Source organism: Callithrix jacchus, chromosome 8, assembly GCF_049354715.1.
Source record: "Callithrix jacchus isolate 240 chromosome 8, calJac240_pri, whole genome shotgun sequence".
Taxonomy (NCBI): domain Eukaryota; kingdom Metazoa; phylum Chordata; class Mammalia; order Primates; family Cebidae; genus Callithrix; species Callithrix jacchus.
The window spans coordinates 126,034,743-126,062,092 of NC_133509.1; the positions used below are offsets into that span (position 1 = coordinate 126,034,743).

A 27,350-nucleotide genomic window follows, 5' to 3' on the forward strand; every position below is an offset into this window, starting at 1 on the left:
TGGCAGCAGGGCTCTTTGCCCAGAGATTTGAGCTCAAAGCAACCTCTAATCTGGGCTGCTATTCGCTGATATATTGGGTAGGAGGTGGCTTTGTTCCTAATGTTAATTTGAGCTGACATCCATTGATCCCCAGCGTATTAACTCAATCTGAGAGTGAGTGAACAGATCCAAGATGAAGAGCCACTATCAAGAAGCCATGCAGGCCTCTTGGAGGCTCTCTGAGGGCCTGAGGAGAGCTTGCGACTGGGCCTTGGATGAGGGTACAAGTTTGGCATACCTGAACTTGCTCAGCTGTGTAACCAACAAAATTAGACAAAACCTAGCCTTTTGCAAAAATGCAATTGGCACTTGCTAATTTCATCACATGAGGATGATTTTTCGGGGCCACCTACCAGGACGGTGTCTGCTGAGTTTTATCATCAGCGGGGATGGGTTGGGCCCAGCACATCCCTCTTAGCTGTCTTCAGGATTAGGTCACTGCTGGTGGTCAAGCAGCTGAGGTTAGGTGCATGAGATGGGACTCAGCCTGGACCAAGATCACCTCCCCAAGGCTGACTTCAGTAGCAATCGGCACAGTGAGAGTACTAGACTCAACGCACCCAAGGCTCTTTCCAGAAATCACGCCATGGAGTTTGAGATGCTGTGTTCTGAAACCTGCAGTCCACAGGGACTGGGAAGTATGGAGTTCCTTGAGTTGACAAAGCCTTAAGTCCTATTCTCCTTCACCTCTTCCTCAAATATCATTCAAAATAATCCTGCAACTTGAGTTTCTTCTTTAGGGAAAGAACCATGAATGACTCAACCAGTTCTAATTGGGTGCTCCCTGCTGAGGGAATTACATTTTCCTTTTCCATCTGCAGAACTGTTGGGAATCAAAGAGCTTTCCAAACCTGACTACGGGGCTGCCATGGTGTGTCCCCCAGGGGAGGTCCCAGTGTTCTGGCCTTCTCCACTGACCAGCCTCGGAGCTGTCAGCAGCTGCGGTACGTTGGGTGGTCACGGGACAATCACTCTGCCCTAGGGTGGAGCCCAGTGGGGTCTAGTTCTTGAAAGCACAGTCTTGCAGTACAGTGATTTAAAAATGAAGCTGTAAAACCAAATACTAAACGGAGGCCTACGGCTACAGTGAAAATCTCTCTGGTCTCCTTCTTTTAATCCCAGGGCTGGAGTTCCTCACCAGAGCACTTACAACTCAAATTTTTCTTGTTGTTGGTTTTTTGTTTTTTTTGAGACAGTCTTGCTCTGTCACCCAGGCTGAAGTGCAATGGCATGATCTTGGCTCACTGCAGCCTCTGCCGCCCAGGCTAGAGCTATTCTCCTGCCTCAGCCTCCCAAGTAGCTGGAATTACAGGTGCATGCTACCACACCTGGCTAATTTTTGTATTTTTAGTAGAGACGAGGTTTTGCCATGTTGGCCGTGCTGGTCTTGAACTCCTGGCCTTAAGTGATCACCTACCTTGGCATCCCAAAGTGCTTGGATTACAGGAGTGAGCCACCGCATCTGGCTTCAAATATGTGTTGATTAAATATGTTTCTTTCTCCTTCCTTCCTTCCTTCCTTCCTCCCTCCCACCCTCTTCCCCTTTCTCCCTTCCCTTTCTCTTCCTCCCTCCCTCTTTTTCTTTCCTCTTTCTTCCTTCCTCCCTCTTTCCTTCCTTCCTTCCTTTCTTTCTCTCTGTTCTTTCTTTCTTTCTCTTTTTTCTCTTTTTCTTCCTCCCTCCCTCCCTTCCTTCTTTCCTTCCTCTTTCTTTCTTTCTTTCTTTTTCTTTCTTTCTTTTCTTTTCTTTTCTTTTTTCTTTCTTTCTCTCTTTCTCTCTTTCTGTCTTACTCTATTACCCAGGCTGGAGTTCAGTGGCCCTGTCATAGCTCACTGAAGCCTCAAACCTCTGGGGTCAAGTGATCCTCCCACCTCAGCCTCCCAGGTGGTTGGAACTACAGGCATACACCACCATACCCAACCAAATTTTAGAAATTGTTTGTAGAGATGGGGTCTTGCTACATTGTCCAGGCTGGTCTCAAAGTCCTGGCCTCAAGTGATTCTCCTACCCCGGCCTCCTGAGTCATAGAGATTACAGGCTTGAGCTGCTTACTCCAATATTTTGATTAAGTATATTTTTATCTGCTGAAACATCCCCACCCATTGTAGCAGGAGGACTAACCTTTAGCTTGGCTTTTTGAGACATTCTGGAGATTGGTGGGGCCTTTAAAACAAAGGTGAAGCCAAGAAATATAACTAGACAAATCATTTCCCATGGTATTTGCAAGGTGATTATAACAAACAAGGCCAGCAGCCATACATTTTTTTCAAAGGCCTTGGGTGATATTCCAATAAAGAGACACACGGGGGCGCCCTCCTGAGCTCACAGTAAGCTGGGAAGGTGACGGAAACCTGAGAAATAACAGCTACTGCAGACCATGGTCATGGACACTGGAAAATTCTGGCCAGGCCAGCCACACGTACGCTATAAGCGCAGAATCTAGTGTTACTTTAATTTATTTTGAAAGCATTCATGAGAGTTCAGCTCTCAGAATGGCCTCATGAGAGGGAAAGATCATCTCTATGTGGTGAGGAGGCGTGGCTGCCAAGATCCACAGGCTTCCATTCATTCATTCGTCTACTTACACGTGTCGAGAACCTGCTATGTACCAGGCATGCATCCAGGCCTCGGGAATACAGTGCTCCGTGGGACGGGAGGGAGTCCTCTGGGTGCTCGTGGTCTTTTCTGAGTGTGTGTGTGGGCATGTGCGTGGACACACACACCTACGTGCAGAAAATGTCCCCCAGCCCAGTGGCCTCACCACTTTCCCATCACTGGCTGTGGCAGGTGCCCTGCAGAGGTCTCACTGCCATGGGCACCCCAGCATGCCCCAGACCTTTAGTTCTGACAGCAATGGCACAGTTGATCATAGATGAGAACTAGTGACATCAGACAGGGACAACCTTGAATCATTCTCAAACTTCCTTTATTTTTATTCTTATTTTTTTGAGAGAGGGTCTCGCTCTGTCACCCAGGCTGAATGCAGTGGCATGATCATGGCTCACTGCAGCCTTGATCTCCTAGGCTTAAGCTTTCCTCCCACCTTAGCCTCTGGAGTAGCTGGAACCCCAGGCATGCACCACCACACCCAGCTAATTTTAATTTTTTAGAGATGGGATCACACTATGTTGCCCAGGCTGGTCTCAAGTTCCTGGGCTCAAGCAATCCTTCCACCTCGGCCTCCCAAAGTGCTGGGATTATAGTCGTGAGCCACCATGCCTAACCTGAACTTCAATATTTAAACTGCTATTAGATTATTTGCTGCTAACCTCACAACTTGATGGGGACAAAAGCCTGTGTCATGCTCTGAGCTGACTGTTCTGATGTATACCTGGCTTTGGAGTGACTAGTTTTAGGTGCTGTCCAAAACACAGCCAGACGATGATGACATTCATCAGATTCATGACTTCTTCCCCTTACACATCAAATCTGAAAGTTATGTATCTATCAGACTTTCATTTTAAAGTGCTGGCTCACTCTGGCTTTCTATTAAATATGAAACTTTAAGCAGGTGTGGTGGCTCACGCCTATAATTCCAGTACTTTGGGAGGCTGAGGTGGGCTGATCACTTGAGATCAGGAGTTCAAGACCAGCCTGGCCAATATGGTGAAACCCTGTATCTCCTAAAAATATAAAAATTAGCCAGGTATAGTGGCACACACCTGTAATTCCAGCTACTTGTGAGGCTGATGCATGAGAATCACTTGAACCCGGGAGGTAGAGGTTGCAGTGAGCTGTGATTGCACCACTGCATTTCAGCCTTGATGACAGAGATCAAGACTCTATCTCAAAAAAAAGAGAGAATGAAAGAAAGAAACCTTATGGTTTCTGTGAAATCCAGGATTTATTTACTCAATCCACATCTGCATTTATTGAACACCTATTATGTGCAAGGCACTTTGTGAGGTCCTGAAATGGGTGAGCAATGGTCTCTGTTCTCCAGGAGCACACAGCCGAGTGGAGTACTCAAGGGTAATAATGACACTGAAGAAGGCAGAAGAGGCAGACAGTATGATATTAAGCACTTAATGAGCTAGGCACAAGAAACTAAGAGTGAGCAAGATACTGCATGGTCAGGCCAGGCTCCGTGGCTCATGCCTGTAATCCCAGCACTGTGGGAGGCTGAGGCAGGAGGTTTGCTTGAACCCAGGAGTTTGAGGCTGCAGTGAGCTGTGTTGTACTACTGTACTCCAGCCTGGGCAACAGAGCAAGGCCTTGTCTCTAAAAAAAAACAACAAATATATATATATATATATATTGTTGTTGTTAATTGTTGTTTCTTAGAGACAACATAGAGACCATATATATACATATATATATATATATACACACACACACACACATATGTATATATATATAAGGCTGAGCACAGTGGCTCACGCCTGTAATCCCAGCACTCTGGGAGGCCGAGATGAGTGGGTCACTTGAGGTCGGGAGGTCAAGATCGGCCTACCCAACATGATGAAGCTCTGTCTCTACTAAGAATACAAAAATTAGCTGGGGGTAGTGGTACACACCTATAATCCCAGCTACTCAGGAGGCTGAGACTGGAGAACTGCTTGAACCTGGGAGGCAGAGGTTGCAGTGAGATGAGATTGGTGCCATTGCACTCCAACCTGGGTAACAGAATGAGAGTGTCTCAAAAAAACTTAACTAATATATATGTATATATACGGTACTTGTTTAATTATGCAAACCATTATTTATTGAGGGCATACTCTGAAAAAGCACTTTGCTAAACACTTAAAAATTTTTTTTTCTTTTTTAAACCACATGAGTATGCTAAACACTTTTTCTTTTTTTGAGACAGGGTCTTGCTCTGTTGCTTAGGCTGGAGTCCAGTGGCGTGATCTCAGCTCACTGCAGCCTCCACCTCCCAGGTTCAAGCAGTTCTCCCACGTCAGCCTCCTAGGTAGCTGGGATTGCAGGCACACCACCATGCCTGGCTAATTTTTGTATTTTTAGTAGAGACGGGGTTTCACCATGTTGGCCAAGCTGGTCTCGAACTTCTGACCTCAGGTGATCCACCCTTCTCTGCCTCTCAAAGTGTTGGGATTACAGGCATGAGCCACCATGCCCAGCCTGCTAAACACTTTAATGTACACGTTCCAATTTTGTTCCAACAACAGCCGTATGAGGCATTATCATTACTTTACAGTCAAATAAACAGGATTAAAGAATAAAGCCAGGCCAGGCATGGTGGCTTACACCTATAATCCCAGCTACTTGAGAGGCTAAGGTGGGAGAATCACTTAAACCTGGGAGGCGGAGGTTGCACTGAGCCAAGATTGTGCCATTGCACTCCAGCCTGGCCGACAGAGCAAGACTCCATCTCAAAAATAACAAAAAAAAAAGAATAAAGTCAATCAAGTCACATCTCAAATTCAAGTATAATCACAATGCTAAAATCACTCCTTAATAACTATGCTTGAGTGTTGCACATCGCCTGAAATCTGACAAGGGAGAGTCTTTACAGAACAAAACTTAACATAAAGCAAAATATACGCGATATAAGGAAAACTAGAAATGATGCTCACAGAGAGTTCCAAATCTAACATTTGCTGGAAAGCAAAGCAAGATGGCTTCATGAGTTTTAAGAATCCAGTAAATACTTCCTGATATCCATGGGTTCAATCGATGGAATCGCCTAGAGCGGTTTCTATAGCTGTGGCTCTATCTCACTTCTTTTCAACCATATTCAACTCATCTTTACTTCCCTAGAGATTAGAGACAACTGTTTAAATGGAACTTGATGTAGCCACAAACCAGTTTGTTCTGACCTTGGTGCCAACAGGTAGCATAGGGAGTGCCTAAGCGGAGTTGATGGCCAGGTGCCATCTTGCTTATCAACGGTGGGCTAGATGAGGGCAGACCGGGCTTGATGGAGCGGCTGGGCTCAGAACCTCCCATTGTGTTTTAGGGGCCCCACTGGCTTTTGCCAGCATGCCAGGCTGCACAGTTTTGACTGACCTGAAGGATGCAAAGGCTCCAGCTGGCTATCTCACCCCTGAGAGAATTCCAGAGGTCCATCACATTTCCCAGGATCCTCTGCACTACAGCACTGCGTCAGTGTCCGCTTCTCAGAAGATCAGAGAACTGGAGTCTATAATCGGCATAGACCCAGGTAAGAAACAATGCATTTGCACCTGGAGACACTCACCACTGACATCATTTTCAGTGAAAAAGGCAGGATGCAAAATGTATCCACAGGATGGTTTTATAAATGTTGATACTGCATATAAATGTCAAAAAGACCAGAATTAAATACACCAGAATACTAACATTGATGGTGTCTAGATAGTGCTATTATGAATAATTTTTTTTTTTTGAGGCGGAGTTTCGCTCTTGTTACCCAGGCTGGAGTGCCATGGCGTGATCTCAGCTCACTGCAACCTCTGTCTCTAGGGTTCAAGTGATTCTCCTGCCTCAGCCTCCTGAGTAGCTGGGATTACAGGCACACACCACCATGGCTGCCTAATTTTTGTGTTTTTAGTAGAGACGGGGTTTCACCATGTTGGCCAGGCTGGTCTTGAACTCCTGACCTCATGATCCTCCCACCTCAGCCTTCCAAAGTGCTGGGATTACAGGTGTGAGCCACTGTGCCCAGTCTTGCTTTCTTCTTTATGGCTTTTTCTTTTCTTTATCTTTTTTTTTTTTTTTTTTTTCTTTTAGATGGAGTCTCACTCTGTCACCCAGGCTGGAGTGCAGTGGTGCAATCTCAGTTCACTGCAACCTCTGCCTCCTGGGTTAAAGTGATTCTCCTGCCTCCGCCTCCTGAGTAGCCAGGACTACAGGTGCATACCACCCCACCCAGCTAATTTTTGTGTTTTTTGTAGAAATGGGGTTTCACCCTGTTGGCCAGGATGGTCTTGAACTCCTGACCTCAGGTGATCCACCTGCCTTGGCCTCCCAAAGTGTTGGCATTACAGGCGTGAGCCCCCGCACCCAGTCGTTTATGGCTTTTTCTTCTTGTTGTTCTAAACTTTACCACTAAATGTGTGAGGGAGTTCATCGAGTTCATTTGCTGGGGATGTTGTTGCCAGCCAGAAGCAGATGGGGTTCAGTAGGTAAGAAAAAAGAGAGAATGGTTCCTAGGTGGGCAACTGCCACCATTTTTTAAATATATATATATATATTTTTTTTTTAATTGCATTTTAGTTTCTGCAGTACATATAAAGAACATGCAGATTGTTGCATAGGTACATACATAACTGCCACCATTTAAAAAAAGTTCTCAATGGAATTTATTATTATTATTTAGAGATGGGGGTCTCACTATATTGCCCAGGCTGGTCTTGAACTCCTGGGCTCAAGTAATTTTCCCGCCTCGGCCTCACAAAGTGCTGGGACTACAGCCTGAGCCACCCAGCCTGGCCTCTATGGATGTAATAATGTCCCTAATCTCCCCATTTTGTGCCATTGCCTTGGGGTTGGACATGGAATCGATTATTTGTATACTGGGCAGCAGGGATACTGGTGGGGGCTGGATTACTTCTCTGGGGATCCCGGTGGGGCAGAACCCTACAACCACAGCCTCACTGCAGTTTGCAGTCAGCTTGTATATTGTATAATGCATCTCAGAGGTAGGACAGCCCTTCTGTGACTTTAGAGCCACTGGTCTTCTATACATGGGACAGGGCTGGTGGGATCCCCTAGGGGACCTGCTGCCTCCATCTCTTTATTTATTTATTTATTTGAGACAGAGTCTCACTCTGTTGCCCAGGCTGGAGTGCAGTGATGTGATCTTGGCTCACTGTAACCTCCACCTCCTAGGCTCAAGCAGTCCTCCCACCTCAGCCTCCTGAGTAGCTGGGACTACAGGCTGGCACCACCATACCCGGCTCATTTTTTTGTTGTATTTTTAGTAGAGATGCGGTTTTGCCATGTTGTCCAGGCTGATCTCAAACTCCTGAGCTCAAGTGGTCTGCCCACCAAAGTGCTGGGATTACAGGCATGAGCCACCACGCCCGGCCCTGCTGATTCCAGTTAGAAAGAGGTTTGCTGAAAGCTGGTTGAGGAGCTTTTAACTTCCAGCTATGTCTTCATTTAAGGGCTGAATTTCTAAGTCCCAGGTGGCCAGCAGACACCACAGTTTCACCCACCATTGCACATGGTAAGTTCCCTTATTGGCAAACACTCATGAGAGAATTACGGTGTAGACTGTACCTCAGTTTCCTCATCAGCGTAACAGGAGTAATGACAATTACGCCTCTCTCTCCGGGTTGTGGTGCGTAATGAGGATAATGGTGTCACCTACCAAGTTGTACTCTGCCAGGCATCAGGCTGCAAACATTTACACGTTTCATCTTATTCAATTCTCCCAATGACTCTACGTGGAGGCAACTATGATTAACTTCATTTAACAGGTGAGGAAAGTGAGACAGATAAGGTGCAGAGACTTGACAGAGTCCACATACCTAATAGGTAGGCAAGGCAGATCTTGAACCCATGTCTGCTGACTTCAAGCCCGTGATTTATAAATGCCAGCTAAATTAGAATCTGAGTCTAAATGGTAAGTCACAGTCTTACCTGGGCAGTTGAAAGAATGCTCCAGCAACTCCTGATTGTCCCTCTTCTGGACCTTCTCATGGGCTGTGCTCCTAAACCTGGGGTACGAACCACCATTGGCACCTGGAATGACTGGAGAGGAGAAGCCATATGTGGTCTCCCCACCCGCCTACCTGACTTTCGTTCCCCAGAGTCAGTTGGGCTGGTGGGGAGACCCAGGGAGCTACCTGGGTCAATGGTGGCCCACCTCCATAGAGAGCTGAGGGGTGAGGCCAGCCTGCAAAGCAGCCATCAAGTATCTAGGCCGGACTCCCAGGGCCCAGACAGAACCAATTCCAGTGCTAGCTTAAAGCCTACGGCAGCTGGGCAGAGTCCCAAAACAGACAGGCTGGGACCTTCCCTTACTGGCCAGCACTGTCACGAATTTCACAGTGCAGATCAGCCCTAGAAATGCCTAATGCTTGGGAGGCCGAGGTGGGAGGATCACTTGAGGTCAGAAATTCAAGACCAGTCCAGGAAATGTAGAAAGATCCTAGCTCTAGAAAAAATAAAAAAAATTAGCTGGGTGTGGTGTCACACCCCTGTGGTCCTAGCTACTGGGGAGGCTGAGGTGTGTGGATCGCTTGAGTTCAGAAGGTTGAGGCTGCAGGGAACTGTGATTGCAGCACTGCACTCCAGCCTAGGCAACAGAGCAAGACCCTGTCTCAAAAAAAAAAAAAAAAAAAAATAGAAAAAGAACTGTCTGATTCTCTCCCCTGGGTCTAGGGGCAAAAGTTGTCTTCCAGTGACAGGGGCATCTGTAGTAAGTAAATTTCCTGCTGAACCCCTGGACATAGCTCTTTGCTTGTTTGTCTTCTGTTACGTTGTTCATTTATTCTATAGAGAATATGGTTTCCTTTACATATAATCCTACAGTAAATTAAGGATATAATCCCACCATAGATATATCTAGTAGGTCACATGCTCATGACTGTGTATACATAAAGTCTCTTGCACAGTTGATCCCCTGGGTGGATTTTTTTTTCTTTTGAGACATAGTCTCACTCTGTCACCCAGGCTGGAGTGCAGTGGTGCCATCTTGGCTCATTGCAACCTCTGCCTCCTGGGTTCAAGCAATTCTCATACCTCAGCCTCTTAACATAGCTGGGATTATAGGCATGTGCCACCATGCCTGGCTAATTTTTGTAATTTTAGTAGAAATGGGGTTTCACTATGCTGGCCAGGCTTCTCTCAAACTCCTGGCTTCGAGCAAACTGCTCACCTCAGCCTCCCAAAGTGCTGGGGTTACAGGGGTGAGCCACTGTGCCCAGCTGGATTTTTTTTTTTTTTTTTTTTTGAGACAGGTTCTTGCTCTGTCCTCCAGGCTGGAGTGAGGTGGTACAATCAGCTCACTGCGGCATCACTCTCCGGGGCTCAAGGTACCCTCCCACCTCAGCCTCCTGAGTAGCTGGGACTACAGGTGCGTACCACTATGCTGGGCTAATTTTTAACCTTTATTTGTAGAGATGGGGTCTCCCTGTGTTACCCAGGCTGGTCTTGAACCTCTGGGTTCAAGCAGTCCTCCCTCCTCGGTCTCCCAAAGTGTTCAGATTACAGATGGGAGCCACTGCTCCTGGTGCTCTGGGTGGATATAGATTTTAAAATTTCTGCCATACCTTCTCCTTCACAAAGATCCTTACCCAGGCAGATGTCTCTCCACTTGGCACAGGGTCATGAGGGAAGGTGAATTATTACCTCTACCATTAGCTCAGGTTTTTAAAAAAGCAATTGGGGAGTAAAGTTATTGCAGATGTGATGCCCCCATTGCTTAATAAAGTGAGCTAAGAAGTCAACCACAAACGTGACCCATCAATGTTGTGCAGACTGCAAGACGAAGCTTGAAGGATGAGGCTGGGGAGGCAGATTTACCGCTTTTGGATGTGTCAATGTCATCCATTAAGGACCATCTTTAATCCTCAAGAACAACAGATGCTTTTGATCCCCACTATATTAAATAAGCAGATAGAAGATTCATAACAGCATCTTGAGCATTACTCACTGGGTATAATAATAGACCCACTCAGTCATTTTTGAGAGGATGTTGGCTTGCATTTGAGGTGCCTGGAGAATATGAAGGGATATAGGGTTTACAGTAATGATTTTTGCACTGCTGATAAAATCATCATAAACTTATTGGCCAGTTTACAGTTGACCAAGTTCTCACTGTCCACTTCTCCCTTTGGTGCTCACCATACCCTATGAAATAGGTTACATCCCAATTTCTTTCTTTAAAAATGTTATTCTTCTCCCTGTCCCCACTTTTTTTGAGATGGCGTCTTACTCTGTTGCCCAGGCTGGAGTGCAGTGGTGCAATCTCAGCTCACTGCAGCCCCTGCCTCCCAAGTTCAAGCGATTCTCCTGCCTCAGCCTCCCAAGTAGCTGGGATTACAGGTGGGCACCACCATGCCTGGCTAATTTTTGTATTTTTAGTAGAGACAGAGTTCACCTTGTTGGCCAGGCTGGTCTCAAACTCCTGACCTCAAGTGATCTGCCCACCTTGGCCTCCCAGAGTGCTGGGATGACAGTCATGAGGCACACCGCCTGGCCTCTTCTCCTCTTACATCAGTAGTACTTCGTCTTCATTGCAGATGTATCTGAAAATATGTACAAGTAAAGAGGGGATAAAGAGTACCAGTATCCCAGCACCATTAACCAGCGTTAACTTTAAAGTGATTTTCCTCTGTCTTGAGCCTATGCATGCATGCATGTGTGTACTGGACTCACACTGTGAAACTACTTTAGGACTTGCTCTTTTCCTTTATGAAATACTGTGGACATCTTTCCCTGTCATGAAATAGTCTTCTGCAACAGCAGTCAGCAGTCCTCAACCTTTTTGGCACCAGGGGCTGATTTCGTGGAAGACAGTTTTTCCATGGACAGGGGTTGAAGGGGGGTAGTTTCAGGATGATTCAGGCACATTACATTTATTGTTCTTATGATTACATTGCAATATATAATGAAATAATTAAACAACTCAGCATAACGTAGAATCAGCGGGAGCCCTGAGCCTGTTTTCCTGCAGCTAGATGGTTCCATCTGGGGTGATGGGAGTCAGTGACAGATCGTCAGGCGTTAGATTCTCATAAGGAGCGTGCAACCTAGCTCCCTCACATGCGCAGTTCACAGGAGGGTCTGCGCTCCTATGAGAGTCTAACGCCGTAGCTGATCTGACAGGAGATGAGGCTCAGGTGGTGATGCCGTGGGAAGCGGCTGGAAACACAGATGAAGCTTCGCCCCTGCTGCTCACCTCCTGCTGCTGGGCCTCGTTCCTAACAGGCCTGTGGGTTGGGGCCCCTGTTCTATTAATACAACACCCGTTTTAATGTTTGCATAGAATTTCTTTCTTTCTTTCTTTCTTTTTTTTTTTGAGATGGAGTTTTGCTCTTGTTGCCCAGGCTGGAAGCAACGGCTTGCAGCTCACTGCAACCTTTGTCTCCTGGGTTCAAGTGATTCTCCTGTCTCAGCCTCCCGAGTAGCTGGGATTACAGGTGCATGCCACCATGCCTGGCTAATTTAGTATTTTTAGTAGAGACGGGGTTCCACTCTGTTGGCCAGGCTGATCTCAAGCTCCTGACCTCAGGTGATCCGTCCACCTCAGCCTCCTGAAGTGCTGAGTTACCCGTGTGAGCCACCGCGCCCGGCCTAAATTTTCATTTCATTTAAGAAAATGTTCCACTATTTTCTTAACATGCTTCTATTTAATACCATAAACAGTGCTGCGATGAACATCCTCATGGCCAAGTGTGTGAGCTTGCCCATGATGACTTCGTTAGGAATACTGGGCACGAGAAGTGACTCGCTGGCTCCAGTGGAATGTACGGTCTAAGACACAAATCCCCTCCAGACGGCGCCGCCCCCATGTCCACTCCTCCCACCACATGACGTGAGGGGCCATGTCCCCATGAGCCTCCTATACCTGGACCACCTCTCATTCTCCCTGTGGGAAAACTGAGGCTCAGAGAGGCCAAGGGACGAGGCCAAGGTCACACAGCTATGATATGCCAGCACCTGGACTGGGGTGCAACAGTTCCTCCATAACAGAAATCCAAACTGTGTTGATTTTTTCATTTGTTTGTTTGTTTTTGATATGGAATCTTGCTCTTTTGCCCAGGCTAGAGTACAGTGGCGCGATCTTGGCTCACCACAACCTCTGCCTCCTGGGTTCAAGTGATTCTCCTGCCTCAGCCTCTTGAATAGCTGGGACTACAGGCACACATCACCACGCCCAGCTAACGTTTGTATTTCTAGTAGAGAGGGGGTTTCCCTATGTTGGCCAGGCTGGTCTCAAACTGCTGACCTCGTGATCCCCCCACCTCAGCCTCCCAAAGTGCTGAGATTACAGGTGTGAGCCACTGTGCCTAGCCCCACGTCCTTCTTTGAGGGAATCCCCAGCTAAGACAGTACTCGTTCCCTTCCCTCTTATATTTTCCCTGTATTAGTTAGGCTTTGCCAGAGTGCTGTAACCCAGAAGCCCTGCGGATGCTTTGCTCGAATACAGCAGAAGCGTGTTTCTCTCTCACATAGCAGGCCAGAGCGGGTCTTCCACAGTAAGCATCCTGGGTCAGCAGGAAGGGGATCTGCTCCACACGTCACTCAGGGACCCTTCAGCTCTACTGTCATGTCCTGTGAGCCCCAGGAAGTTCTGGCTGTCAATATTCCAGCCACCAGGAAAAGGGAATGAACTTGGAGGTGCATGTGGGTAGGAGGTGCATGCCAGGCCTGGAGGTGGCGTGTGTCACTTCCAGCATGATCCAGTTGAGATAACCTAATCTTGAGGCCACACCTCACCGAAGGGAGGCTGCTCAGCCATTTACCCCTCTCCCTTTCACTGCTGGGGTTGAGGGCAGGGGCAGGATATACTATGGTGAGCAATTTGCAGTCTCTGTCACATCCCTCAAAAAAACAAAACTAACTAAAAACCCAAACTACTCTTACTATAAGTTTCTACTTTAAAAATAATTACTTTTGGCTGGGTGCGGTGGCTCACACCTGTAATCCCAGAATTTTGGGAGGCCAAGGTGAGAAGTTAGCTTGAGCCTGAGAGTTTGAGACCAGCCTGGGCAACATAGCAAGACCCTATCTTTAAAAAAATGCCAAAGAAATGTGGTGGCACGTGCCTGTGCCTTTGTATTTTCAGTAGGGATGGGGTTTCACCATGGTGGCCAGGCTGGTCTCAAACTCCTAATCTCAAGTGATCTGCCCACCTTGGCCATGGTAAGCAATTTGCTATCTCTGCCACATCCCTCAAAAAAGCAAAGCAAACAAACTAAAAACTCAGCCTGTAGCCCAGCTACTCAGGAGGCTGAGGTGGGAGGATCGCTGGATTCTGGGAGTTTGAGGCTGCAGTGAGCTATCACTGAACTCCACCCTGGAGGACGGAGCTTATTCACTTATTTATTTATCATAAATTGACAGACTTATTTACTTATATAAATAAATAAGTAAATAAGTGTCAGGTGCGGTGCCTCACGCCTGTAATCCCAACAGTTTTGGAGGCTGAGGCGGGTGGATCACCTGAGGTTGGAGGTTCGAGACCAGCCTGACCAACATGGAGAAACCTTGTCTCTCCTAAAAATTCAAAAAATTAGCCAGGCATGGTGGTGCGTGCCTGTGATCCCAGCTACTCAGGAGGCTGAGGCAGGAGAATCACTTGAACCCAGGAGGCAGAGGTTGTGGTGAGCCGAGATCGGCCATTGCATTCCAGCCTGGGCAACAAGAGTGAAACTCTGTCTCAGAAAAATAAAAATAAAAATAAAATAAATAAGTAAGTAAATAAATAAATTTTAAAAATAAAGATAGTTTAAATTCTATTTTATTTTTGTCATTCCAGGCAACCGGGGGATTGGGCACCTGCTCTGTAAAGACGAGCTGCTGAAGGCCTCCATGTCGCTGTCCCATGCCCGCTCAGTGCTCATCACCACTGGCTTCCCCACGCATTTCAATCATGAGCCTCCAGAAGAGACAGATGGCCCACCTGGAGCCGTTGCTCTGGCTGCCTTCCTGCAGGCCTTGGAGAAGGGGGTCGCCATGATCGTTGACCAGAGAGCCTGGAGCTTGCACCAGAAGATTGTTGAAGACACTGTCGAGCAAGGTGAGCAGTGAGATGGGCTTGGTCCGTTTCCCCAAAGGGGCTTCGTGGATGGAGACTGGAGGGAATCAGGAACTGCAGCACAGAGCATTTTCCTTCCAGCTCAGAACAACGCCATGGTAAGCTGCACAGCCCTATTTTATAGATAAAGAGACTCAGGCTCTGAGAGAGCCAGGGGATTTTCCCAGGTGGGATGGTGAGCTGGAATTGGAACTTGGGTCCACCAGGCTCCAAAGCACGGGATCCTTCCTCATACCTGCTGCCCTCTGCTGGGATTTGCTCAGGGTGGCTGGCAAAATATTAGGGAAATACTAGGGAAAGTTATAAGATTATAGTCTCAAACCTTCTGGAAGGCCGAAAGGCTTTAATGGAATGGCAGAAGGCAGCTGATGACCATCCCTAGCCCACTCAGATTCATTCTGGTGTGTGTGAGTATTCTCGTGTGTGTGAGTGCATTTATTCATCCATTGCTGAGTCAGGGTCTGCAGGACAGACTTCTGAAGGTGGTGATCAACATCTCAGATGGTGACCCCACGTGATACTCATCCCAGCTGGCACACTAACAGGGACACTGACGTGATCGAGGTCTCAGGTGGTGACCCCGACATGACAGTCGTCATAGCCCTCCCTGAGCAAGGTGAGGAATGAACTGCTGAGTGCTCTTAGCAAGCCGGGGTAGCCCTGGAGCACCTGGCAGCTGTCACTGGAGAGGGTAGTGGAGTAGGAAGTGGCTTCAAGGCTTAGACGGCAGTCCCACCTGGTCATGATGGGCAGGCTGCAGCTGGAGACCCAGATGGGGGTTATTGCTGCAGGTGTTAGAGATGTGAGGCCATAATTCCACTGCCCGTGTAACCAGATCAGCCTCAGGCTTAATGGGAACAACCGCTGCTCACCTCACCTCCATCCTGTAGCAAGTGTTATCCTACCAGCCTGGTGAAGCTCACCTGCCTCCTGCTACCAATTGTACCTTCAGAGGTATGTTTTTTCCCTTTAGCATTTAAAAAGGGGTTTAAACCCAGTGAGGCATACCCTAAAGCACCCATTATGTCAGAAGTTCCCAAAAGCCTGTGTCTGTACATGCAGAATCCATTTCATGCCACAAATGTGTGTTGAGTGAGAGTATGTGCCAGGCACTCTGTTCACTTCCTGAGATCCATCCCTGAATGAAACTGACAACGATCCTGCCCCCACGGAGAGTATCTTCCAGTGGAGCGTGACGGAAAGAAACCACATGAAAGATGAACCCACAGTGTGTTCAAGTGATGGTGCCGTGGGGAAAATGGACCAGGATGAGGAGACTGGAGAGTGAGGGGCTGGGTGGTGGCAGCAGGGAGGGCAGCTGTCACTTTAAACAGGCTGGCCAGGAAGACCTCCCGGAGAAGGCGACTTTTGAGCCCAGTCTTCAGGTTGATGATGAGGGCGTGAGGCCTGGACTGGCTGAGGGAAGGGTGTCCCGGGCTGTGGCAGTGGTTGAGGCAGAGGCCGTCAGGTGGAGTGAGGGTCCAGTGGGTTTAAGAAAGGGTGACACGCTGGCTGACTGGCCTGGAGTGAATGAGGAAAAGGGACGTAGGATGGGAGACAGAGAGGCAACAGGAACCAGATGGTGCAGGGCCTCCTAGGACCCTGTGGGCAGCTGGGCTTTTGTTCTGGGTGAGTGTGGAGCCTGGGATTTCACCGAGTGGGGAACAGCCATGTCCTGTGTGGGTTGTAAGTGATCACTGGGGTGCAGAGACAAGGGTGGAAATGGGAGACTGGTGAGTTATGGAAGGTGGGAGAGGAGGACAGTTTGGAGGGGGTGCTCCATGGCATATCCCTTCAGCCCCATTTCTGATTTCAGCCACCACTGCGGTGGAAGTTCTGAGTTGCACTGACCCGATTGGGCCAGCCACAAGTGAGGGCCCTACAGGGCCTTTCTAAGGCCATGTGGAATCACTGGCTGATGGCTTCAGGGCCCCCTCAACCAGGACCTGAGGTGTAAGTGACCTGTCTCCTGTCTTTTGGAGACACACAGGGCTTGGTGGAACTGAGGCCCTGCTCCCTAGAATGACAGGCTTGAAGGTGCACGTTCCCTCCTTCCCAGCCTTGCTCTCCCTGTTCCCTCCCACCTGCTTCCTGGCATCATCTCCCAAGAGACCATCTATCTGTACCCAAGTCTCAGGCTCTGGTTTCAAAGGAACCCAAGGAGATGAAAGGTAAAGATACAGAGGGCTGGGGGTGTTGTGAGAAGTAGCCAGGTGCTGTATCTGTTTTGCAGGTAGAGTCAGCATGATTTCTAGATGGACTGGATGTGGGTGTGAGGTGGAAGGATCAGGGCTTGCTCTAAGGCTTTTGGCCTGGTAACTGAAAGGATGGAGTTGCCGGGAACTGAGATGGGGAAGACTGGGAGGGCCGGTTTAGGGGTAAATCAAGAGTCCAGGCTGGACATTCATGCACTGCTGGAGGGATTGTAAAATGGTGCTGGTGCTATGAAAATCAGATGGCAGCCGGGCGCGGTGGCTCACGCCTGTAATTCCAGCACTTGGGAGGCTGAGGTGGGCGGATCACAAGGTCAGGAGATCGAGACCATCCTGGTCAACACACAGAAACCCCATCTCTACTAAAAGTACAAAAAATTAGCTGGGCACAGTGGTGGACACCTGTAATCCTAGCTACTTAGAAGGCTGAAGCAGGAGAATCACCTGAACCAGGAAGCCGGAGGTTGCAGTGAGCCAAGATGGTGCCACTGCACTCCAGCCTGGTGACAGAGCGAGACCCCGCCAGAAAGAAAGAAAGAAAAAAAGAGAGGGAGGGAAGGAGGGAGGGAAGGAAGGACAGAACAGATGACAGTGGCTCAAAAAATTAAAAATAGCAAATATATGATCCAGCAATTCCACTTCTAGGCATATACCCCCAAAAAAGGATTGACTTCCAGGCATATGCCCCCCAAAAAGGATCAACTTCCGGGCATATACCTCCAAAAACGGAAAGTAGCGACTCAAGAGGTATTTGTCCCCCCATGCTCAGAGCACTTTATCTGCAAGAGTCAAGAGGCGAAAGCAAGCCCAGTGCCCATCAATGGATGAACAGATAAACAAAACGTGTATATAATTATCACTCAGCCTTAAAAAGGCAGGAAATTCTGACATGTGCTACAACGTGGACCAACCTTGAGGACATCATGAGAAGTGGACTAAGCCAGTCACATTGTATGACTCCACTCATGTGATGCGCCTAGAGGGGGCAGACTCATAGGGGAGAAAGTAGAATGGTGGTTGCCAGTGATGGGGAGAAGGGAACGGGGAGTTGTTTTATAGAGGTTCAGTTTGGGTTGATGAGAAAGTTCTAAAGGTGAATGCGGGTGATGGTTGCACAATAATGTGAACATTCTTTATGCCACTGAACTGTATACTTGAAAATGGCTAAAATAGGCCGGGTGCAGTGGCTCATGCCTATAATCCCAGCACTCTGGGAGGCTGAGGTGGGTGAATTGCTTGAGGTCAGGAGTTCAAGACCAGCCTGGCCAACATAGCGAAACCCCGTCTCTACTAAAAACACAAAAGTTAGCCAGGCATGGTGGTGCACACCTGTAATGCCAGCTACCTGGGAGGCTGAGACACGAGAATCACTTGAACTTGGGAGGCAGAGGTGCAGCGAGCTGAGATCTCAGCACTGCACTCCAGCCTGGGTGACAGAGTGAAACTGTGTCTCAAAATAAAGAAAGAAAAAGGCTAAAATGGTAAATTTGACATTGCATGTATTTTACCATAATTTTTTAAAGAACACAGGTTTGACGCTGTTAAGTATGAGGTGTCTATTAGACACACAGTGGAGAGTCAAGGAGGCAGCTGGTGATATATGAAGAGAGTTCAGGAGAGCAGCGTGGACATGAAGGAGAGATTGGGAGGGTGTTGGCGTGTTGGCGGCTCCCAAGTCAAGATACTGGGTGAGATCACATGGGGATAAATGGAGGCAGAGCAAACCACCCAGGATTGCATCCTGGGTCTCCCTGTGTTGAGAGGATGAGAAGAAGGCGGAGCAGCCAGCAAGGGAGACAGTGACCTGAGAAGAAGGAGCGGGGCTGAGGCCGGAAAGGCAAGGGGTGGCATTTCTGTAGAGCAGCAAAAGGCCTCTCTCTCTGTCTCTCTCTCTCTCTCTGTCTCTCTCTCTCTCTCTCTCTGTCTCTCTCTCTCTGTCTCTCTCTCTCTCTCTCTCTCTCTTATTATACTTTAAGTTCTGGGGTACATGTGCAGAACATGCAGGTTTGTTACATAGGTATCCATGTGCCATGGTGGTTTGCTGCATCCATCACCCTGTCACCTACATTAGATATTTCTCCTAATGTTATCCCTCCCCATCCCCCCACCCCCTGCTATTCCTCCCTAGCCCCCCACCCCCCAATAGGCCCCAGTATGTGATATTCCCCTCCCTGTGTCCATGTGTCCTCATTGTTCAACATCCCCTTATGAGTGAGAACATGCGGTGTTTGGTTTTCTGTTCTTGTGTCAGTTTGCTGAGAATGATGGTTTCCAGCTTTATCCATGTCCCTGCAAAGGACATGAACTCATCCTTTTTTATGGTTGCACAGTATTCCATGGCATATATGTGCCACATTTTCTTTATCCAGTCTATCATTGATGGGCATTTGGGTTGGTTCCAGGTCTTCGCTATTGTGAACAGTGCCACAATAAACATGTGTGTGCATGTCTTTATAATAAAATGATTTATAATTTTTTGAGTATATGCCCAGTAATGGGATCATTGGGTCAAATGGAATTTCTATTTCTAGATCCTTGAGGAATCACCACACTGTGTTCCACAATGGTTGAGCTAATTTACACTCCCACCAACAGTATAAAAGTGTTCCTATTTCTCCGCATCCTCTCCAGCATCTGTTGTCTCCAGATTTTTTAATGATCGCCATCCTAACTGGCATGAGATAGTATCTCGGTGTGGTTTTGATTTGCATTTCTCTTATGACCACTGATGCTGAGCTTTTTAAAATGTATTTGTTGGCTGCATAAATGTCTTCTTTTGAGAAGTGTCTGTTCATAGCCTTTGCCCACCTTTTGATGGGGTTGTTTTTTTCTTGTACATTTGTTTAAGTTATTTGTAGATTCTGGATATTAGCCCTTTGTCAGATGGAGGAAGAGTACCGCTCACAGGCCAACCCTCATTTCCATCTGACAGTGGCATTGCTGGGTATTTTCAGCTGCCCCCTTCCCAGAAGTCACTCTGCCCTCTCAGCTCACCCAACAGCCCGGCTTGGAGACACCTGCCAGACTCCACTCAGAGCTGGGTCTTTTCTCTCATTCTCACAGGAGCTCAGAGGGTAGAATTTGCTATATTGAATTTTGCAGTACTTCCATTACATTTAGATGAAGAAAGTAAAAGCAATTTGGCCTTTCAATGAAAATTATTTCCGCTCCCTTTTTAATAACTGAAGCCTAGGAAAAGTTTTTGAGAGGCTGGGTGCGGTGGCTCATGCCTGTAATCCCAGCACTTTGGGAGGCCAAGGCAGGCAGATCACCTGAGCTCAGGAGTTTGAGACCAGCCTGGACAACATGGTGAAACCCCATCTCTACTAAAAAAGTACAAACATTAGGTGGGTGTGGTGGCATGCACCTATAGTCCCAGCTACTTGGGAGGCTGAGGCAGGAGAACCGCTCGAACTTGGGAGGTGGAGGTTGCAGTGAGCCAAGATTGTGCCACTTCACTCCAGCCTGGGTAACTGGGCGAGATGCTATCTCAGAAAAAAAAAAAGAGTTTTAAAGATGACCAGGCACTGTTATTTATTCCCTGTCTTGAGCATAGATAGACCAAAGATCTTTCTTTGTAGCTCAGAAGTGGGAACCTTATCTTGCCCGGACCTTCCTTTTCGGGGGTTCTCCTGTGTCTTTTCTCATCTGTGGCCCACTTCGGGAGACATTATATTCCCTGCCCTCCTAGGCTCCCTGGTTCTTCTTCTTCCTAGTATCCTATATCCTTGATCCAATTTTGAGGCAGTAAGAAAGAAACATCCTTTACTTAGCACTGACCATTTGCAAGGTAGCCAGCCAGGTGCTCAGCACATATCATGTCACTGCACCCTCACAGCAGTCCTGGGAGGTGGGTGTTACCCCATTTTGCAGAGGAGATAACCAATGGCTTCTATGGCTTGCCCAAGGTCACATAGCTGGGGAATGGTGTGACATTCCCACCGAGGGCTGTTTGGCTCTATGTTCAGCCCTTTTTTCCAGATTGTCAGGCTTCCCCTCACAGCACAGGGAGGGGCTAGGTCATTCCCCTTTGTTGTGACTGTCCCCCAACCCCAAATTCCTGGCTTATGGCTTTGAATGTAGAATGTTCCATGAGCATCACAGATGACTGACTAATAGCTACTTGCCTTCCGCCTTAGATGGGGGATGGGGCTGGGGAGGGAGGCGAGGAAGGAACCACAGTGAGGGCTTCTTTAAGATTTCTGACAATGATTCTTGTTCTTCACCCCAGCTTGCCCCATTGACCCACTAGGGTGACAGTGGTGGCTCCCAAAGAGCTCAGGGGCAGCAGCATGGTGGAGTGGCTGCAGGTGGGAGCCGCTGTCTAACCGCTGCATTTACAGTTCAAGCACACAGTTTTGACATAGGTGCAGTGTCTCCTCGGCTTGGCTCTACGTGAGGGGTGTGAGGGGCTGATGATGGAGATTGAGGAGCCGGCTGAAGCTCCTCCAAGGCTACCTGGGCACCCCTCCTGGGCCACAGAGCAGTCTGGGAGCTCCTGCGGGACCAGGTAGACCAGAATGGTGGGTCCAAGAGCCCCCGCCCCTGGCTCCCTGCCATCTTAAACTCTGTGTGGAGACTTCACCCTTGGCCAGTGAATATGCTGGGATTCTACCTCAACTGGCTGTGAGATAGATCATTTAATGAAAACCAAGTTTATTTTATTTTATTTTGGGATTTTTATATATTTCCCACATATTCTACAACACTATGTATTCTTTTTGTAATTAGAAAAGGTCCTATTTTTAAGAGTCTAATTGACTTTGATTCGCTTTTGGAAGTCACTCCAGTATAAGTTAGTAACCCAAGGCACAGACTCCGGGAATTTCCTCCAGTGGCTCTTGACCTTCCTTGAAGGTATGCGGGGAGGTAGCTGGTAGCGAGTCGGTGAGAATTTGGGGTGAAAACTGGAGCCATGAAACTGACATGTATACATGGTCTTGCCCAAGTTGTTTGGCATCTCTGAGCCTCAGTTTTCCTCTCTTTAAAATGGGGTAATGATGGTTTTTTTTTTAAATCACACTGAGTTGTTGTAAAAATTAAGCGAGAATGTTCATATCAAGTGCTTAGCAAAGGACTGGCGCACTGTCACCGAGGGCACATAAATGTGTGCCCAGCCCTCGTGATGGCAGTGGGCCAGAACAGGCCACTGTTCCTGTGGTTTTATGGGCGTCCCACATGCAGCGTTTGTTAGGCTGTATTAGTCCGATTCCGCCCTCTACCCTGTCAGCCCTAGAGTTTACCCAGGACCAAAAGGAATCTGAAGTATCCTCCGCGTCATGGCCGTGGTTACCTGACGTGTTCTACGGATAAAGGTTGTTTAGTAACGGTAGTGATACCCTTCAGAGACGCTTTGGAAAAGCCAGTGTGAATTTCCAAAATGCTGGAGCTGACGTGTGTCCTGCTTGCCTTTATTTTCAAGGCGTTCTGAAGACACAGATCCCAATATTAACTTACCAAGGTGGATCAGTGGAAGCGGCTCAGGCATTCCTGTGCAAAGACGGGGACCCGCAGACACCTAGGTAGGTATGTCCCATCCCAGTTTAAGTCGTCGACGGTGGAAACGCCCATATGCTCTTAACTTAGCCAACAAAGTGTCTGCACACTCAAGCCCTTCAGAGGGAACAAAGCATGAGCCAGGGAAGATGGGTTCTCACGGGCCAGACTGAAAAATGAGACTGGGGGGTTTTGAGGTGTCCTGGGGGCCTCACAGAGCATTTCTGGAAATAACAGTTTCCTGGTCAGAACCTGTTACAGAGAGACAGCATATCTTCCTGGCAGAGGGGAGAGAGAGAATTAAAAAAAAAACAACAAAACCAGAAGTGTCTTAATCTCAAACTATGGGTCATGACCTGTTAGAGAACAGTGAACTCATTTCTTCTGGAAAATGAAATAGAAATACAGCATCATTGTGTATCTGGTATGGGAATGGTAAGTACTCTCTCATGAGATTGTGTATGTACAAGTGTGTGTATTTCTTACTGTGTGTTATGGTCAAACTTTTTTTTTTTTTTTTTTGAGATGGAGTCTTGCTTTGCCACCCAGGTTGGAGTGCAGTGGCACGATCTTGGCTCATGGCAACCTCTGCCTCCCAGGTTCCAGTCATTCTCCTGCCTCAACCTCCCAAGCAGCTAGGATTACCGGCATGTGCCACCATACCCAGCTGATTTTTGTATTTTTAGTAGAGACGGGGTTTCACCATGTTGGCCAGGCCAGTCTCGAACTCCTGACCTCAAGTGATCCACTCACCTGGGCCTCCCAAACTGTTGGAATTATGGACGTGAGCCACCGCACCTGGCCCATGGTCAAACATTTTGAAAAAATACTCTTTTATGGTGTATGGGGATGTGTTTTAGATCTTATGACCTGCTATACATGATGCTTTGCAAACTTACTTCACTACCACCCATAGCAACACATTGTACTGCAAACCAGTACTCATGCACATCAGTGAAATGGAAGTTTCAAAACATCGACTCTTGCTATGTGCAGTGCACTCTAATAAATTTTCGATTCTACTCTGTTCTATTCTACTTTTCTTTTCTTTTTTTTGAGATGGGGTTTCTCCATGTTGGTCAGGCTCTTCTCAAACTCCCAAACTCACGTGATCCAGCCATCTCCGCCTCCCAAAATGCTAGATTATAAATGTGAACCACCGCGCCGTGGGTTATTCTACTTTTCAAATAAAAATGCCAATATGAGTTCAACAAATACATTTATTGAATGTCTGCTTGGAATTTTAAAATTCTGTTTTTTTGTTTTGTTTTGTTTTGTTTTTCTTTTTGTTTGTTTTTTGAGACAGAGTCTCCCTCTATTGCCCAGGCTGGAGTGCAATGGTGCAATTTCGGCTCACTGCAACCTCTGCCTCCTGGGTTCAAGTGATTCTCCTGCCTCAGCCTCCCAAATAGCTGGGATTACAGGTGTGCACCACCACACCCAGCTAATTTTGTATTTTTAGTAGAGACAGGGTTTCCCCATGTTCGTCAGACTGGTCTCAAACTCCCGATCTCAGGTGATCTGCATGCCTCAACCTCCTAAAGTGCTGTGATAACAGGTGTGAGCCGCTGCACCTGGCCAAAATTTTGTTTTAATGAGCCTTGCGGGTATAGCTAGGTCGCAGCTCCCAGTGGAATCTGGTGTTGATTATGAGAATCCAGAGTCACCAAGGAAAAGTTTGACCGTGGATCTGATGTGCTACTTAAAGCTGCAAGCACATGTGTGGCACATACTGAAAATGTTTCTATTCCCCCGTAAGAGTTGGCATACGACTGTCAGCAGCTCCACGTCCTAAGGGAGAAACTAGAATACCTTCTTAGGCCAGACACCTGCTGCCTGCTAACCTAGGCCCTGCTGTTTGCTGAGTAGAGAAGTGAGCAGATCTGCTTGTGGGGAGAGATGATTCTATTCTCCTTGGGGAAGCCAAATTAACACTTCCCATGGAGCAGGCTTCTCAGAAATGAATAAGTTCCCACTGTAGCTAAATGCATCTGTCTGGATGAGAAAATCATTAGACCCTCGCAATGTATGCAACTGAGGTCTCCTGTAGGAGAAGGTCCAGAAATAGTGTTCTCTCTCCAGAACGGGGGCCATGATAATCTCGACTGCAACTTTGGATCTGTCTTCTCATCCCTACTGACATAGGTCTAGAGGAAATTCAAGGTCAAAGCTCCTTCCTCCTGTTCATTCTGCTTCTCAGGGTCTGCCTTTCCTGCACCACACTTGTAGCCTCAGGATTCTATTCTAAGACCTACTCATGGTCACCCAGTCAAGGCATGTGTGATGCTGCCACATTTTAGCACAGCCCAAGGATATGGGCAGGCATGTAGATTTTTCTTTTAAAAAACATTTATTTAAAAAGCACTCAGAGGCCAGGTGCAGTGGCTCACACCTGTAATCCCAGCACTTTAGGAGGCCAAGGTGGGTGGATCACCTGAGGTCAGGAGTTCAAGACCAGCCTGGCCAGCATGGTGAAACCCTGTCTCTACTAAAAACACAAAAATTAGCTGGGTGTGGTGGTAGTACCTGTAGTCCCAGCTACTCAAGAGGCTGAAGCTGGGACTATAGGCATGCACCACCATACCCGGCTAATTTTATATTTTTAGTAGAGACGGGGTTTCTCCATATTGGTTAGGATGGTCTCAAACTCCCGACCTTAGGTGATCCACACACCTGGGCCTCCCAAAGTGCTGGGATTACAGGCATGAGCCACTGCACCTGGCCTCTCTCTGAACCATTTTTAAGCTTACACTTCAGTGGCATAAAAGTGCACTCACGTTACTGTCAGCCATCATCACCATCCATCTCCAGAACTCTTCATCTTTCAAAACTGAAACTCTGTGCCCCGTTCCACAATAATTCTCCATCTCATCATCCCACCTCTGGCAACCACAGTTCTACTTTCTGTCTTCATGAGTTTGACTATCTGAGGCACTGTGTGAAGTGGAGTCATGCAATATTTGTCCTTTTGTTACTACTCACTTCACTTAGCATAGTGTCCTCAAAGTTCACCCATGTCCCAGCATGTGCCAGAATGCCCTGCCTTTTTAAGGCTGAATAACATTCCCTTCTGTGTTTATACCCCATGACGTTTCTGCGTTCATCCATCAGTGAGCACCTGGTTTGCTTCCTGCTCTTGGCTGTGATGAATACTGCTGCTATGAGCATGGGTGGACAAATATCTCCTTGAGTCTTTCACTTCTCCTGGACATATACCTAGAAGTGAAATGGCTGGACCATATGGTATGCTCTATTTTTAATTTTTTGAGGAATGGACATACTATTTTTTATAGCAGAGTTAAGATTTTTGAAGAACACTGTCTTGGACAGATTGAGAGAGATGTAAAAGTACAATATGCATATATATATATTTTATCTTTGAGACAGCGTCTTGCTCCGTCACCCTGGCTGGAGTGCAGTGGCACAGTCTTGGCTCACTGCGGCCTCTGCCTCCTGGGTTCAAGCAATTCTCGTGCCTCAGCCTTCCAAGAAGCTGGGATTACAGGTACCCACCACAATACCCGGCTAATTTTTTGTATTTTTAGTAGAGACGGGGTTTCACCATGTTGGGAAGGCTGATCTTGAACTCCTGGCCTCAGGCGATCCACCTGCCTCAGCCTCCCAAAATGCTGAGATTACAGGCATCAGCCACTGTGCCAGGCCCTTTTTTTTTTTCCTTGAGACAGGGTCTCACTGTTACCCAGGCTGGACTGCAGTGGTATGATCTTGGCTCACTGCAACCTCTGCCTCCTGGGCTCAAGTGATTCACCCACCTTGGCCTCCCAAGGATAGCTGGTACTACAGACATGCACCACCACACCTCGTTAATTTCTGTATTTTTAATAGAGATGAGGTTTCACCATGTTGCCCAGGCTCAAGTGATCTGCCTGCCTTGGCCTCCCAAAGAGCTGGGATTACAGTTATGAGCCACCATGCCCATGCCCAGCCTGCTTGTTCTTAAATTGCATTGTCTAAACAATATTCCTGCTAGTAATAATAACAATAATCACTGGAACTAACACTGAGTGCTAAGTGGGTTCAGGGCTTCATGACAAACGCCTCCTGGGTATTTTCTTACTTTTCCCTTTGAAAACTGTGTGAGATAGACACTGTGGTCATGTCACCTTACAGATGCAGAACATGCAGGTTAGGAAGGTTAAGCCATTTGCCCAAGGCCTGTGACAGGAGGACCTGGAATCAGAACCCAGATGATGTGATACCACAGCCCACATTCTGACCACTATGCTATCTGTGCCCCTGTTTCTCTGTTTCTATCTAAAGAAGTTTACCTTTGTGTTAGACTCATTCCTTTTGTCTTTTGAGCCCTTCCTTCTGTTTTGTGTCTGTAAACTGAACAAGAGCTTGGAAGGGGCCAGCAGCAGGCCAATAGTAGCCAGTACTCCCAGCCTCTCAGGCTGGCTGCTCCTGCTGGACAAAGGGAATATGAGTGGGCACCAGCAATGTTCCCATCCCCCATAGCAACCCTGACCACTGGCCTCCTGCTTTTATAGCCCCTGACCCTACCTCAGCTGAGGATTCCAATGCTATATTTTTTTTTTTCCGACAGAGTCTCACTCTGTCACGCAGGCCGGAGTGCAGTGGTACAATCTCAGCTCGCTGCAACCTCCACCTCCAGGGTTCAAGCAATCCTACTGCATCAGCCACCTGAGTAGCAGGGACTACAAGCAGCTGCCACCACGCCTGGCTAATTTTTTAATAGAGATGGGGTTTCGCCATATTGGCCATACTGTTCTCAAACTCCTGACCTCAAGTGATCCACCTGCCTTGGCCTCCCAAAGTGCTGGGATTATGGGTGTGAACCACCATGCCCAGCTCCCATGCTGTATCTTAAACTGATTTGATACACTGGTCCCCAGCACAGGTCCTGGCCCAGAGTCGGTGTGCCACCAAGTTCTGCAGGAATGAGGGAATCAAGGAAAGAGAGAAG

At 47.6% G+C, this 27,350-nt stretch overlaps 1 protein-coding gene across 18 annotated transcripts in view; it reads left to right on the top strand.

Annotated features, from left to right (window-relative positions):
- DGLUCY (D-glutamate cyclase) overlaps window positions 1-27,350 on the top strand; it is a 157,591-nt gene that overhangs the window by 113,518 nt on the left and 16,723 nt on the right. For all 18 annotated transcript variants that reach the window (XM_054240288.2, XM_078335615.1, XM_054240287.2 and 15 more), the window contains 4 exons: window positions 861-983; window positions 5,958-6,161; window positions 14,415-14,675; window positions 22,329-22,428. In XM_054240288.2, the coding sequence (XP_054096263.2) occupies window positions 861-983; window positions 5,958-6,161; window positions 14,415-14,675; window positions 22,329-22,428 (688 nt within the window). The remainder of the gene's footprint in view (window positions 1-860; window positions 984-5,957; window positions 6,162-14,414; window positions 14,676-22,328; window positions 22,429-27,350) is intronic.